Raw genomic sequence first — 14,818 nt, 5'->3', positions numbered from 1 at the left:
GTAAGAGACTTGTTTGCCCAGTTACTCAGAGGGAAATTGCACACAAATCCAAGTTGAACATTTCACGACCTTGCAAAGTTCTAGAAATACCCAGATGTTAAGACCAAAGGAGTTCCAGCAAGTTCCTGTTTCAGAGATCTGTATCTTCAAGCTTCTGCTGGTGGCAGCAAGACAACAGCAATCAGACAGTTTTAGAGATTTTGGTTACATAATGCGAGCTGGAAAAGTGGTCGCTTAGTCTCAAGTATTTATTTAACCCTCATTTTGTTGCATACAAATATTCCTTGTAGCACAAAGGTTTTAACTAGAAGAGAGAGTTCTTACTATTTTAAAGCATGGATTCTAAAAAAATTTCTGCTGCTGCAAATTTTAAGCAGTGCCACTGAGTCATAAGCAAATTTATGTTGCTGGTGTCTGTTAATGCTTTCTTGAAATTGCAGGGTTCATTTTCACCTGACTTCAGCTCCGATGAATATAGGTAGTCACTGGGGCTTGCCTGACTGTTAATGAAGGGAAACAGACACTTTAAAGGGACAGATAAATCGTACCTAAAAAATAGTCTAAGTTCTTGTTCAGACTTATACAAGAACAGTGTTACAAAGATGTGGGTGTAGCATAAACAGCAGGAGCTGCTACTATGCCGATACTTGGAAACTTAAACAGTGTAGACATTTTTTTCCAGCATTTTACTATCCAGCAATGTTTTGCGCGGGTAGCACCGTATAACCCTGAAAACAATTTCTAGTTCTCCACTGCCATGCAAAACCCACGCTGCTGAGAAGCCAGGTTTCATCTGCAGTGAAGCTTCTGTTAATATGGGCCCTACACGCAGTAGATTTGGCCTGAAGGCTACCACTGCCAAGTGGATTCATGCATGCACAAGTTTCGAAAATACCAGAACAGAACTACAGCAGACAGATCTTGAAAAAAGCAGTATTTATTTTAAAGTACAACCCAAAGTTGTATCTGTAAGAAACGCACAAGGTATCTTGTTTCTTCCACAAGTCTTGGCTGTGTGCATTTCAGTTCAACTTAAAAATGCATTCAGGTTTACAAATGTACAAACAGCACAGAAAGTGTATTACAGTCTCAACAGAATGCTCTTACATTCAGCCATTTTGCTCTTAAGGTTTTGTGTTGGTTTTGTTGGTTGGTTGGTTTTTTACATTCTTAGAACCTGTGTTAACAAAGACAGCCTTATTTTAAAAAAATACTCTGCATTTTAGCACAAAGTGCCTTTCGATTTTAAATTAGAACTTGAAGGATAATACTGGAAAAAATTTAAAAACCCAAACTGGTACTTTTCATAAAAGTATTGCATGCCAGGACTGTTTTATAGTTCAAATTGTTTCCTAAATAAAGATGGCAGATGGTAAAATATGAAACCAGAGAAATTGTTCAGATTTACAGGCTTCAGCTGTAGTTGGGATTTGTGACCACACCCTGACTTTTTCAAGCTTATCTGCAACCTCACACTACCACATTGCAGGACAGACTTCAAAAAGGAGCAAGTGATGAAAGCATGACTGGCGGGGAAGGGGGGGGGGGGGGGGGGGGGGGGGGGGAAGAAAAAAAAAAAGCTATGACCAGCAACAGCCTGAAAATGATGTTTCAAAAATTTGCATTCAGAATTGTATCATGACCTGGATAAGAGTTCTTTCCTTTTCCTTAACTTCAGTTTTCGTGAGGATAGTGTGAATTAGACCAAGGATCTGAACTTCTTCTTCCAATTGTTGGGCTCCAAATTCTCCAAGGATTGTAGGTCTGTCCCATGTCTTCAGCAGGATTGGCAACGGTGGCAGCAGCGGGCGGAGGAGGAGCAGCGGAGGAGTTTTCACTACCCATTAGATCAATGCCTGACAACGTGTTTGCTGGAGTGGTGAAGGGAAGGCCACTGTTGAGATTACTTGACCAAATGGAACTGCTGAATGGAGTGGTGGACCACAGGCCACTTGGGTTGCCAAGGATCGACTGCAGTAAAGATAGAGCCAGGTAAATAGCAGTTTGGTAACCTCTATTTTCACCTTGTTTACAGCCCCCCTGCAAGAAAAGTATCCAAGAAGCAGCAAGCCTGCTGTGGAACCCCTTCCATCTTCACTGCAAAATGGGAGTTTTAAACTCTCTCTACTAGAGCTTGCCCAGAGGAACCACACTACGAATGGTCACTGAACACATCTGGTAACTGAATGAGCTGCAGAGTGCAAGTACATTACAGGTTTTTAAGTTGTTTTCATTTGAGCTTATACATCCCCATACCATTACTAATTTAAGCACTACAAGTATTCAAGCTTTAAACACACAAGGGCCAAAAAGCTCAAGCTTAATTAAACTAGTTAGAATGAGGTAGGTGAACATAGCTCAAGACTCAAAAACCCAACAAAATTCAAGTTGTAATGATGGTAGCATCAAAGTCTGTTCCTTGATCCTTTTTTTTTTTTTGCTGTTTGCAAACTTCTCTCCTAGTATTCGGACATACCTGTTACAAAAATGTACATTTCAGATGAACCTACCTGTGTTCAGCCCCACTGTACCTCCCCATATTCCCAGTATACACTTTTTCCCCCATCCAAAAGTTCTCCAAGATGAAGGGAGAGGAGATTGAAGAACTGGCCATTTGTCATGGAGTTCCAGTAAGTCTGTCCTGGCTCAAGACATCTGGAAGTCTCTGACAAATGGTCATGGTGCAGATACAGGTGTGCAAGACATGTCACAAATGCATTTGGGATGCATATGACAGGTACAGCAAGCCTAGAGAACACATGCAGAAATGAAAAAGGCCCAGATTTTGTCAACCGCTTTATCAAAGCCCAAACAGTAGCAAGCCACAAGCAGAATAATCTAACTCATGGTGTGGTGGAAAGCGATACCCGGAAGCAGCCAAAGATGGAGATGAGAAAGGTTAGCATAACTTTCATGCTAATATTAGCACAGAACCTGCTACATGTAGGCTTAACGCACTACATACCTCAGCGCCAAAAGATTTAATGTACATATGCTGTAAAATCAATTTGCAAATATACAGTAAACTTGATACATCCAAAAGGCAGTGGACTTGTTGAGTATGTGCTGTAAGGTACAAACATCCTTATGTTTGGATTTACTGGGTGGAGATAGGACGTCCCTTCCCAAGATCTCTGCCCTCAGATAACGCACACTAAAGGTTAACCAGTATCAGTGTACTCTGCATCTGAAGATTAAAATAAAAATCCCTTTAGAAAAGAAAAAAGGTAGACACTGAAAATGGCTTCATTTCAGGTTTTTATTTTCTCCCCTGGAATGAAGAAGATATGCTCAGTCTAATCATACCTGAAATTGGTTGGACGTTAACACATTACCAAATGTCCTCACAGAATTTGATACTGAGGGTTGGACAGGAGTTTTGAGCACACTCAGGGGTTAACTGGGCCAACGTCGTTAGGACTCTCCAATGTCACTGAGAAGTTGACCCAAACCAGGGTTGCAGTTTATTACTGTTATATAACTAAATGTTTATATTTAAGCTATATAAGCATTAGACTACTAAGCCTACAGCAGGAAACACTCATTCTGCTGCTCATTCACCAACCCTAACACGCTAAAAGTCCACCCTGTTTCCTGCTGCGGGCAAGAGCAAGAAACTATTCCTATGTGTCCCAAAAGTGTTTGGGAGAGCCTGACAGAAAGGCTCATAGAGGAAAGGAGCAGCAGAGAAGAGTACCTTAGGTGAGAGTGCTACTCCCTTTCAAGGCTGGTGGAGGGAGGTACAAAGCGGCCAGCAGACAGAACTACACGCAGGGAAATGGAGGAAAGAGGAACGAGGGACTGTGGTTAGAAAGAAACTTGGGAAGAAGTACCAGCAATGCAGCAAGGCCTGAGGGGAGACAGGACCCAGAAGTCAAATGCTATTTAGTACAGAAGCAGAGTGATGCATAAAACGGGAAAGCAAGAGGAGTAAGGAAGGAGGATGATCAAAATCAACTCCCCAGAAACCTTCCTAGAAAAGAGGGTAACAAGAAAGCCACTACATCATCGTTGTTTGCAAGAACAGCTTTGGCTCTTGTGCCAGAATGAAGAAAATGACAGAGCCCTGGCCTGGTACTTGCTCTCTTATCTAGCACCTACACCAAGGAGGTTCAGTGAAAGGAATAGCCAAATTTCCCTGTTCTGGCTCACCATAAGCACTTAGAAAAAAAAAATCACTATCATTAAAAAGGCTTTGAACATTTCAGTCTCTCTGCTGCTTCTTGTTTAATAAGTGATCTTCTCCTTGAATAAGCTCCTAAAATGCTTCCCCCTTGCACCTCAAATCAAACTACTTAAAGGGAGAGACTCATAATTCTTCTATACCATTTGTTTGGCTTCCATCTTGATGCTTCCTGAAGCACAGTTCCAACTATTTTTCAGAAGCAGCCAGGAAATAGGTTAGGAATTAGGAGCTAGACAGATTGTTTTGGTTGTCCTCAATCCCTCCTTCTATCAAATATGCTGAGGAATCTGCCCTCCATGTGACCAAAACGCAAAAATCTCTCCTTACGTAGTTGTAGTAAGGTTACAGCTACGGTTGTAACTGCATGACAAGGGCGGGATCAGTGAGTACGTGTCTATAAGAAGCTGTGTGACCTTCTTTGGCTTCCCCTGCCCCCCACCTTCCCCCGCTCCATCTGAACTGCTACCAGGTGAAGTAAACACTGCCTCTTAGTCACTACAAAAACATTTTCAGAAGACAAGATGAAGAATGATTTCAGCTGGCACTGAAGACAGCTGTTGTGGTGTATGTTTTATTCTGACAGATAGAGAAGCACCAGGATGAGAGACCAGCGCTACAATCTGTGTAAAAGTTGTTTCTTCTTCTTTGGCTATACTCAAGATCTCCATCAAAATTAGTACTCAGTTTAAAGGCTTCACCTTATGCTTAGTCCTTCAGTGTTTTTTCTAAGCTGAAAAGAATACAGTTTATGTCTTTTACTTTTAGATAAGGGGGTTTTTTGACCTCTTTTTAATTTACAAGTAGGTGCGACACTGGATTCAGGAAGCAGAATCAAAGTCTGAAAATTATCATATTGGCTACTTTGCAATTGTCCATCAAACTGGCAGTGACAGAGACAGCATCCAGCCATGGCACAGGCGCAGAACGGCTCTTTCTACAATCCTGAAGCACACGGGAGTGGAACATGCTTTTGTAACTGCGGCAAGATGCTCTTGTGAGAAATATTTTTATGTAAAACAATTTACATGGATTCGTCATTGGCACGTGGGTGGACTAATCACAATTTGACCAACAGCCATGTCAACTGACCTACACAGAATGATGAATACATGTAACTTCCCTTTCCCTTTATTCTTCAGCTGATTTTTTTAATCCAAATTTAAAAATCCTTGAAATTAAATTAGATGGCAGATACAGAATGAGTTGGTAACAGTAATAAAATGCTGTATTTGGACTGAATACTTACTGCAGTTGTATGAGTCGGGGAACTTGAGCTTGTTGGCCAGGAGGGTACAGAATCTGTAGCTGAAGGATCCCAGATGGATGACGGAACATTATTGAATTCACTCCAGTTTCTCTGAACATCCTGCCCATAAGCAGATCGAGCTAAACCAAGTTTGCTAAAAACCTCTAAAAATAAAATGAAATACAACTGAGTACATTACTCTTCCTCTTTTTCAAAGAGCCACAGCAGACTAATACTCTTCACAGTTATTGCCTATATTTTTCCAGCAGGTCCTGCTGCAGTGCAGGAACTGAGATTAGAAAATGTCACACAGTAATAAAGATCTCATCTCACCTGCCCCACATTAGACAGTGACTACAAAGTTAAAATCATGATTATGGTGGGGAAAAGAGTTACATGCTTACTGTGTACAATTCAGTATCAGCCTATGGGATTTCTCTGGCTCCTGGTATTATTTACCTGAAAGCAAACAGTCAGGGAACCAGGCAGGAGCACAGCAATACCAGGAGTTCCTCATAACAAGTTAACTGCAAGTGCTGGTGCCAAGTGTTGCTGATGAAGATGAAAGAACCCCACAGCAGCAGCTGCTATTGATTGCACACACCCAGCATTTTTCAGTAGACATACAATTTTTTCAGTAGATAGCATTTTTTTCAGTAAACATTCCATTAATTTTGCAAATGCCACATACAAATAGCTTTGCTTATCATCTTTTGCAGACACCTTAAAAACTATCATGCATCCCCAAACACGGTGTACAAATCCACAGTAAGTACACAGAGCATCCATGCCCTACAATATAGCCTGCCTGCATCAAGGCCTGTCTCAATAGTCAATTACAGAAAGTTTACCTAAATATTTAAATACAGGAATTAATGGCTGGTTTTAGTATGCATCAGTTCATCATGCAGCCAAACAAACGCTAGAGGAAAACACGAGGAAAGCAACACGAGGGATGGGTGACTGCTTCATTTATAGAGCAATGGTTTTATGGAGGCGTTAAGTGCTCAGGAAACCACAGGCCCAGTGGCACACTTTTGAGACCTACAGTAAAGCTTCAAGGGAAGGGATGGAGAGGAGGAAGCCTAATGAAAAAACAACTATCAAGAAATTTTTCTGAAAGTGAGAAACTTCAAACCAAGTATCTCTAGCCCAGCAAATACTCTAAAGAGTTTCCACTAACTCTCTCCGGGCTGAAACACAGAATACACCACTAAGTTTTGAACACACTTTCCCCCATAGCCATCCTTTTTGCGGGCAGGGATGGGAGCACTGTACTTAGACCAGTGGAATGGAGACATGCTATTTCTTCACCTGTACGTGAATATGGAAAATATTTGAAAGCAAAAAACTCACCTCCAGTTAAGTTGAAAGAATGTCCAAATGCAGAGAATGAGTTGAGAGGCGTGAAGTCGGGACTGCTGGGATTGCTGACAGGACTCCACAAACCCGAACTAAATATTATAGAGTAATGGGAAATTAACACAGTCTACTGACAATATTAACTTACTGATCTATATATAAATGTACATGTACAAAGGTGCATGTGTGTCACGCAATGGTTTGGGTTGGAAGGGACCTCAAAGATCACCTAGTTCCAACCCCCCTGCCATGGGCAGGGACACCCTCCACTAGACCAGGCTGCCCAAAGCCCCATCCAACCTGGCCTTGAATACTTCCAGGGAGGGGGCATCCACAGCTTCTCTGGGCAACCTGTGCCAGTGTCTCATTGCCCTCACAGTGAAGAATTTCTTCCTAATATCTAACTTAAATCGACCCTCCTTCAGCTGAAACCCATTACCCTTTGTCCTGTCACTACACTCCCTGAGAAACAGTCCCTCTCCAGCTTTCCTGTAGGCCCCCTTTAGGTACTGGAAGGCTGCTATAAGGTCTCCCCAGAGCCTTCTCTTCTCCAGGCCGAACAACCCCAACTCTCTCAGCCTGTAATAGATACATAAAATGGTGATCAAGAGTTCAGAAATCAGCCTTTTTTTTTTTTTTTTTTTTTTTTAACTAAAGATTTCAGTGAAATACTGTTTTCCTATGCATATACCCATCTTGGAGCAACACACTGCTATGGTCACAGTGCTCTTCAATCTGTAGACTGAGCTCCAACACAAACCTGAGAGTAGCTCTTTTGATCAGTTTTTCAGAAAACTTACAGGGTCTAAGCCATAGCGCAGGTTTTTTTTTTTTGACAAGCAGATAAAATTTAGAACCACTCAGATGGGATACAAATGTTCTCACTCTAGCTTGTGGGGAAGCTTCTTGAAACTACAGATGAGTTAACTGGAACCAGTGATAAACATTTATAAAACCAAACCAAAACCCCGCCCACAAACTTTGCTCAGAAAAGCAATTCCTTTGCGTATCGAAACTTGAATTCAAGTCTCTTTCCTATTCCAGAAAGGTTACCAGACACTCACTGCTTTTTACAACTGAGGCAGACTCGCACTGCCAAAATATGTCAGAAAAGACAGCGTGCCGTGGGGAACGTGACTGAGCGCTGCTCTTTTATGCTCCTACTCGTAACGCCAAGTCCAGTTATAGTTCTGGTTGCAGTGTTAAAACTGGGAGTGAAAGATGTTGTGCCTGTAAACTATTTCAAGTGACCTTGGTTCATGCTCCTCAATACTGAAAGAGCCTGAGCCAAGCTGATTTCTCAGTGTTTGGATACTTGGGGAACACAAGATTGTTGAGTTACTGGGAATGAGGCGGGGGACGTCCCCATCACATCCAGAACATCCTTCTCTCTACTTTTGAGTCACTCCTAAGTTCTAAATTTTTTTGCAAGGTGAGAGATGCTGTGCCTAGACTTTAATAAACAGTTTAAAAGAAAAAAAAAAAACAAAAAAACGAACCAGAATGAATTCTGTCACATCACTACCTTCAAAATGCCATTAACAACTTACAATCTCCTTTTCTAGGGGCCTAAGTATTTGCCTAGAGAATATAAAAATTACCTGTCAGAGCCATCACTGTCAACAACTGTGTGAGAAATGCTGATATTGCTGGAAACATCCATCTTGCTTGGAGAAACCTTTGGTAAACCACTGCCACCTGCAAGAATACAGAATATATCAAATGAGTAAAATAAAAAATAAAAAAGTAACAGAATATTCAGGAAATATTCAGGAATATTTAGAACTCCAAACTGGTTCTAGTACCTGGGCTCTTGTCATAACCTGCAGCTACAGCAGCAAAAGTGGGGTTGCCATTCCTGCCTGGAAGAGAAGCTGCCTTTGCCAGCTTATGTTTGGTACCGCTTGGCTGCTTGCTTTTTGTTTCACTTGGGCGGGGGGGGGGGGAGAAAAAAAAGAAAAAAAAAAAGAGTAAGGTTTTAGACTTCAGCACTTTGATAAAAAAGCAGCAATTTAAGCTAGCATTCATGAAAATGTTATCAACTGCTCAACAGTTCATGTAATTGCACATTTTTCCAATCTACCAAGTTGTAAGAAACCCCAGAAAAATATAAATAGCACGCTCAGATCTGCACAGTGATATCTGCAAAAAGCAGTTTCCGTGGGAAGAGGAAATGGGTCTGAGGAAAGGGAGATGCACGACATGAAGCGCATGGGTTCCACAAGTATTCTGTGCTTGGGAAATCAGTAGGAGGTGCAGATCTGGACTCACTTGCTGCAGCTGCTGTTCACAATGCTGCTGTAAGTGCCTCCTCGTGGCCCAAAAGCTAACACTGCGGGAGGAGGAGGAGGAGGAGACGGAGAGGCAGGTGTCGGCGAGGGCTGTCGCTGCTTCAGGAAAGCATCTGCGTTCAGGGTTTGTAGAGAGAGTTTATAAAGGTTGTCTGTAGCTATAAAGAGAAACACAAAACATCTTCCTGTAGTATTTACTTTAAAACAAAGGCTTCTCAAACTTCTGCTATCCTTTCCAATTATTTGAATTCCTGGAGGAGAGAAGGCTCTGGGGAGACCTTATAGCAGCCTTCCAGTACCTAAAGTGGTCCTACAGGAAAGCTGGAGAGGCACTGTTTATGAGGGAGTGAAGTGATAGGACAAGGGGTAATGGGTTTCAGCTGAAGGAGGGTCAATTCAGATTCGACGTCAGGAAGAAATTCTTTACAGTGAGGGCGGTGAGGCACTGGCACAGGTTGCCCAGAGAAGCTGTGGATGCCCCCTCCCTGGAAGTGTTCAAGGCCAGGTTGGATGGGGCTTTGGGCAACCTGGTCTAGTGGAGGGTGTCCCTGCCCATGGCAGGGGGGTTGGAACTAGATGGTCTCTGAGGTCCCTTCCAGCCCAAACCATTCTGTGATCCTCTGTTTATGACAAAGGCTGTTCCCAGTGACTGATGCAGAAGCTTCTTCTCTATATTCACCAATCACTATTCAGGTTTACTACCCATTTTCAGAGATTGTATTGCAATAAAAGCACCAAGGTAAACTGATTTGTATGGAAGAGGGAACCTTTCTAAGTGAGTGCTGTGGGGAGGGATGACTTTATGTTTGCATACAGCCAAGAGGAAGGTGATTCGGTTCCCACACAAGGGACTTACAACGCAACCAAAAAGCTTTTAACAGTGCCCCACGCTAACCACTGCATTAAGGCGTTTTCAGTGTTCCCTCTCAAGGGCAAATCATATAATTAGTTGCAACTTTGGCTGCAGTAGACTTGATCAAACAAAACCCCATCTGCTGTAGAAAATATATTTTGTTTTCACATGTTAATTCTCATTTCCTCAATTTCCTCATCAGCTTCTGAATCCTGTTCATCACTGAAGAACTGTGAAATGGCCCATGTTTTGCCCACAGTGTTTTCAAACCTCCCAAATCGTACCAGATGCTATCAATATGAGGCCTACAGCAGAAAACGGGAGCACAACTATGCAGTGAAAAAAAAAGACAGGAAGATCTATAAACAGACCAAGCCTACCTATGGATATTCATTGCAGAAAAGTAATTCTGTCATACTCTAGCGATTACTTACAGCTGCCAGCTTTGTGAAGAGGCACAGAGTCCCACTCTGGTGGTGGAGAATCTTTTTCCCCTTCTGAGCTGCTGGTGTTTCCTAGCTCCTGTCCAGAACCACTGGGGAGAAATTTTGCTAATACCGGCCTGCTCTCCATTAACTTACTGTTCGGACCTATTCAAACAAAAGAAGAAAAGCAAGTCCGTGGATAGCGAACTGAACAGCTTTCTTCTCACACCAGACTTCAAATGAAGCACTCAAGAAGGGATATAAACAACCAAATAAAACTCTCGAGGTATTTATAAAAAATAGCCTCACACTACCTCTAGTTTTGGGGAGGTTTCTTGATTTAGACCCATTCGTCAAAAGGTGCTGTGTAGATATCTTGGATGGAAAGGTTTTGCGCTGCTTGTTTTCCAGTGGGGGAGTATAAGACAATTCCAAGGAACTAAATGAAAACAGAGATCCATTTATTTTTAAGCTCTCTGAAGTGCTGAAGAGGAGATTTTATACATATATATATATATGTATGTATGTATATATATAAATATATATATGCCATATGGTCTTACAAAAGACTGGTCTCCTGTGGCTTTCTCAAGTCAAAGCTGTGGTGATCTTCAAAGCTATTCATAAGCAGAGTTTTGTATTTCTCCTATATGCAACTCCACCCTTCCTAGCCCTGGCTCATTTGCTACCCACACTGCTTCATACATTTATTAGGGCTTGCTCACCTTCCAGGAGTAGCTTTCATCCTGGAGCTCCAGGATTACAAAACCTGTTGGTTATACAGAGGCAAACAAGAGATGGCAACTGCTGTATTTCTACTCTGCCCCCACACACTCTTGTTAGATCACATGTTCCAGATATACTATTGCCTTGAATGTACATGATCATCTTTTAATTGATGACATAAAACTACTCAAACCCACCAACAAATTCCTTTGGCTATATCTTGGTTTTTTTCTCCAGCTATCTGATTATGTCTCTCAGTCTTTCTAGGGAGGAACTATTTTACTCATTTCTTGCAGAAGAATTCCAAACCAGCTCTCATTGTCGCCTTTGAATACTGTCCATGTAATGAACTTGTGATTTAGAGGATAAAGGAAAGTAGATACTGGTAAGAATAAATAAGATAGGGTGGAGACTTTGCCAAACAATGTTTTCAGAAATATTTTGGAGAAAATTAATTTATACTAACTACTATTCCCAGTTAGTCTAGTATTAATTACAGCAAGAGAGAAAGCACAAGCCAATATACCATGCCTCAATTTGGTAAAATTTACTTATGTGATCTGATTTCAGAATATTTCAGAATGAACCAGATAGAGTAAGACTACGGTTCTTCATTTTCCCCCTTTCTATAATCTGCAATCAACCACCTGCCAGTAAGGGAAAGGGACTGGCAGCAGCAGCAGCCTCCTCTAATAACATATCCAAGGCTCTGATCTTACTCTATGATATGAAAAAGAAAATTGCGCGACTGTAATTTCACCAGAGGCAACCAAAGGCACTCATGTTAGCGCTGGCATACTGTGCTGCCCCTAGAAGCTCCTGTCGAAACATAAGCCCTATTTTGTGTATGCGGTATCTGTTACAAAAAGCTTAACAATGCTTAACCTGATTTTCTTCTCTGGATTTAGTTCTCACTTTATTTCCGCACTGTATTCCCATTAAATAATTTATTATTTACAAGTTTCAGATATTCCCTGATATCAGGGAGGAAGACGAAGCTGCTTAAAGCTATCTGCTGTTGGCATTAGCCAGACTGGCAGCCACAACAGTCGAACACACAGATTTTTGTCAGTCCATCCTCCCTTCAAACATGATGCCTTCTCTACTAAAAATCCTTTGTTTTGCTTACCTGGGTTTCCCATCTACAGGGATTTCTTTCTTGATACTTGTTAGCAGTTTCTTAGTTTTCTGTTTTACTGGGACTATTTCATTTTCAGGTTTTTCTGGTATAACTTTTCCCTTTTGTTTTTCAGGTTCCTATAAAAGACATTATAGCCACACGTTAATATTCATAAAAAGTAAAGTCCCTCTTGCATCACAACATACATAGTATAAATAGGGATGAGGAAAGAATGCTATTTGAAAATGTGCATTTTTGCAGCATAGAAGGTAGCTTTTTACTACTTAGTGAGTATACCTATTAAATATGGTATCTATTTTTTCCTATTTGGAGAAGTAGAAATTGAAATATCTAGCAAATTAATGTGCTTCAAGCAGATCAGATGTTTGCAAATACACAGCTCCTCAGGCCATGGCCTCTGAGTCTACTTAAAAAGATGCTCGCTCTGTACTGAGACCTGTACTGCATCTGTTGTACGCAGTCCAGGATGTCTAAAACAGACTCTTCAAAGCAAAGAATACGAGCAATTTCACCATTCAATTTATTCTTTTTTTTAACCACACTTCCAAGACTTTCTGAATTCAAGTATACTGCCAAACAGCCTTTCTGAAGAATCAAAGGTGATTTTCAAATGAAAACTTACTAAAGTGTAACTTCTAAAATGTATTACACAGATTTTTTTCCCCCAGCTAGAAAGTTCCAAAGTTCAAATTTAAGACGTGTCAAGATTTCTCTTTGTGATTACCCTTGCTTTGTTAGGTTGCCTAGCACATGTTCTAGGACAAAATATTTAAGACAAGCTGACCACTACATAAACTGTTAGAGCTTTAGTTTATTACCTAGAAGCATGTAAGCCAAATGAGTAAAACAAAGGTAGGGGTATTGTCAAAGGTAATTAAGTTTCCTACCTGCTGACAAGTTACCACCAGTGAACTGACCCCCTTTGTAAGTGACGAAATGCATGGTTTTAGCATACACCTTAATTATTGAGTAAAATTAGTGTCCATACTTTGGCATTTTATTCTGCAAATAGAATAGGCTAGGAGTGTGCAGAGCGACAATTACCAAGTGCTGCTGACAACTGGTGGTTTCATCAAGCAGCAGTCACTCAGCCACTTTCAGTCCTGAGGCTGCATGATTCAAGCATGTTCACACTCAGAGGAGCAGGCTTTATAGAGAAGAATCGAAGGCAAGGATTGGGAAGGATGTTTTTTAATTAATATTCTTCCTTTGTTAGGCATTAAGAGTATATAGAAGTTGAGGGAAGAGATGTATTCCTGCTCTGACAGGTGACCCACCAGCTACACAAGAGCCTCCTTTTATGAGCAGTGCTGTACCTCTTTGAGAAGTGGTTCTGTATCTGGGTTGGAAGTTTCGGTTGTGGTTGAAGAACTGTCATCATCTGCCAAGGAATCCTTCAGTTCATCCTCCTGTTGCTTTCCTTTCCCTCTTCTGTCCTTTTCTTCCCGCTTCTTCTGTGGCTTAGGCTTACGCTGAAGTGCTTTCCCTTTCCCTAGGAAGATAAGGATGCTTCAGATTCTCAGCAGCAGTACTCAGAGGCTAACCCATGTGATTAATTAAGCCTTTGAAGTTTGTCATCTGTTACCATACACCAACCATTTACAGCCACTTCACACCAAATGTGAGCAATAGCATCAAACTTGAAGAACCCTGATCTCAACTGTCCCACTGTTCCACTGGCTCCACCTCCAAGCCCTACTTCCTCTCTGTAGATGTGGGCACCTGGCTACCTATAATTCTTCTCTGCTCTGTTCCTGGCATTCCTTTTAAACACCTTAGAATCCAATTTGACAGTTTGACCATGTAAGAAGTTGGTACAAGCTTTATCATCCGAACAAACAAAGAACAGAAATGATTAGCATGCTTGTCAGTTAAAAAAAACCCCACACAACATGCGGTCAGACTAAAACAGATGATAAAAATCACTAATAGTATTTGTCCAGCAAAGTAATAAAAAACCCAACCCCCCAAACCCTGAAATCTCACACTCAAGTATAATTTCTCCTTTTCATTCTTTCAGAGTGTACTATTCTAAGACGTGTGACTAAGCTGACTGTAAAATTGTTTGGCTTGAGACATCAAAGTATTACTGCATCTCAAAGTAGGGAAAATAATGCATTAGACACTCCAGGGGATGTTTAATCAATTTTCTTGAAGCAATCCACATATAAACAAACAATGCTACTTGAACAATTGATTATGTTTTTCTTGCAATATGTACAGACTAACTGAAAGGTAGCACAGTGTAAGTTCAAAACGTAGAGGTTTAAGAACCTTCAAAATCAAGCCAGAGGTCCTGGCTTGCAAAATAGGCAGGATTAGGCTCCTGGGGAGTAAAAAAGTTATCCAAAAAAGCATCAATACAGAGAAACTTTGTGTGTGGAGTCATCATTATCTTACCATCACCTCTTCTTATACTCTTACAGGATGAGAGCATTCACAATATTCTTATGTCTTTCATTTGATGTAATATATGCCTTCACCAGTAAGATGTCTTAGATACTGCCCTTCCACTTACAAATTCACATTTGTAAGCCGCACAGTGCCTGCGTACTGTTGCCAGGAGGGACCTAATAGTTCCCTCAAGT

General features: G+C 41.2%; 1 protein-coding gene across 1 annotated transcript in view; it reads right to left on the bottom strand.

Moving 5' to 3' along the window:
* Positions 1-921: 921 nt before the first annotated feature.
* The window catches only part of TMEM131 (transmembrane protein 131), a 105,695-nt gene continuing 91,798 nt past the window's right edge, over positions 922-14,818 (bottom strand). The window contains exons 32-41 of the mRNA XM_075737682.1: positions 13,547-13,722; positions 12,219-12,346; positions 10,678-10,802; positions 10,373-10,528; positions 9,066-9,243; positions 8,600-8,721; positions 8,396-8,492; positions 6,789-6,886; positions 5,433-5,596; positions 922-1,971 (exon numbers count right to left, since the gene is read on the bottom strand). Coding sequence (XP_075593797.1) covers positions 1,675-1,971; positions 5,433-5,596; positions 6,789-6,886; positions 8,396-8,492; positions 8,600-8,721; positions 9,066-9,243; positions 10,373-10,528; positions 10,678-10,802; positions 12,219-12,346; positions 13,547-13,722 — 1,541 coding nt within the window. The 3' untranslated portion in view covers positions 922-1,674. The remainder of the gene's footprint in view (positions 1,972-5,432; positions 5,597-6,788; positions 6,887-8,395; positions 8,493-8,599; positions 8,722-9,065; positions 9,244-10,372; positions 10,529-10,677; positions 10,803-12,218; positions 12,347-13,546; positions 13,723-14,818) is intronic.

This window comes from Balearica regulorum, chromosome 1, assembly GCF_011004875.1.
Source record: "Balearica regulorum gibbericeps isolate bBalReg1 chromosome 1, bBalReg1.pri, whole genome shotgun sequence".
In the NCBI taxonomy this organism is placed as follows: domain Eukaryota; kingdom Metazoa; phylum Chordata; class Aves; order Gruiformes; family Gruidae; genus Balearica; species Balearica regulorum.
Note: the sequence above shows the minus strand (reverse complement) of the source record. Positions and strands in the feature narration are given on the sequence as shown.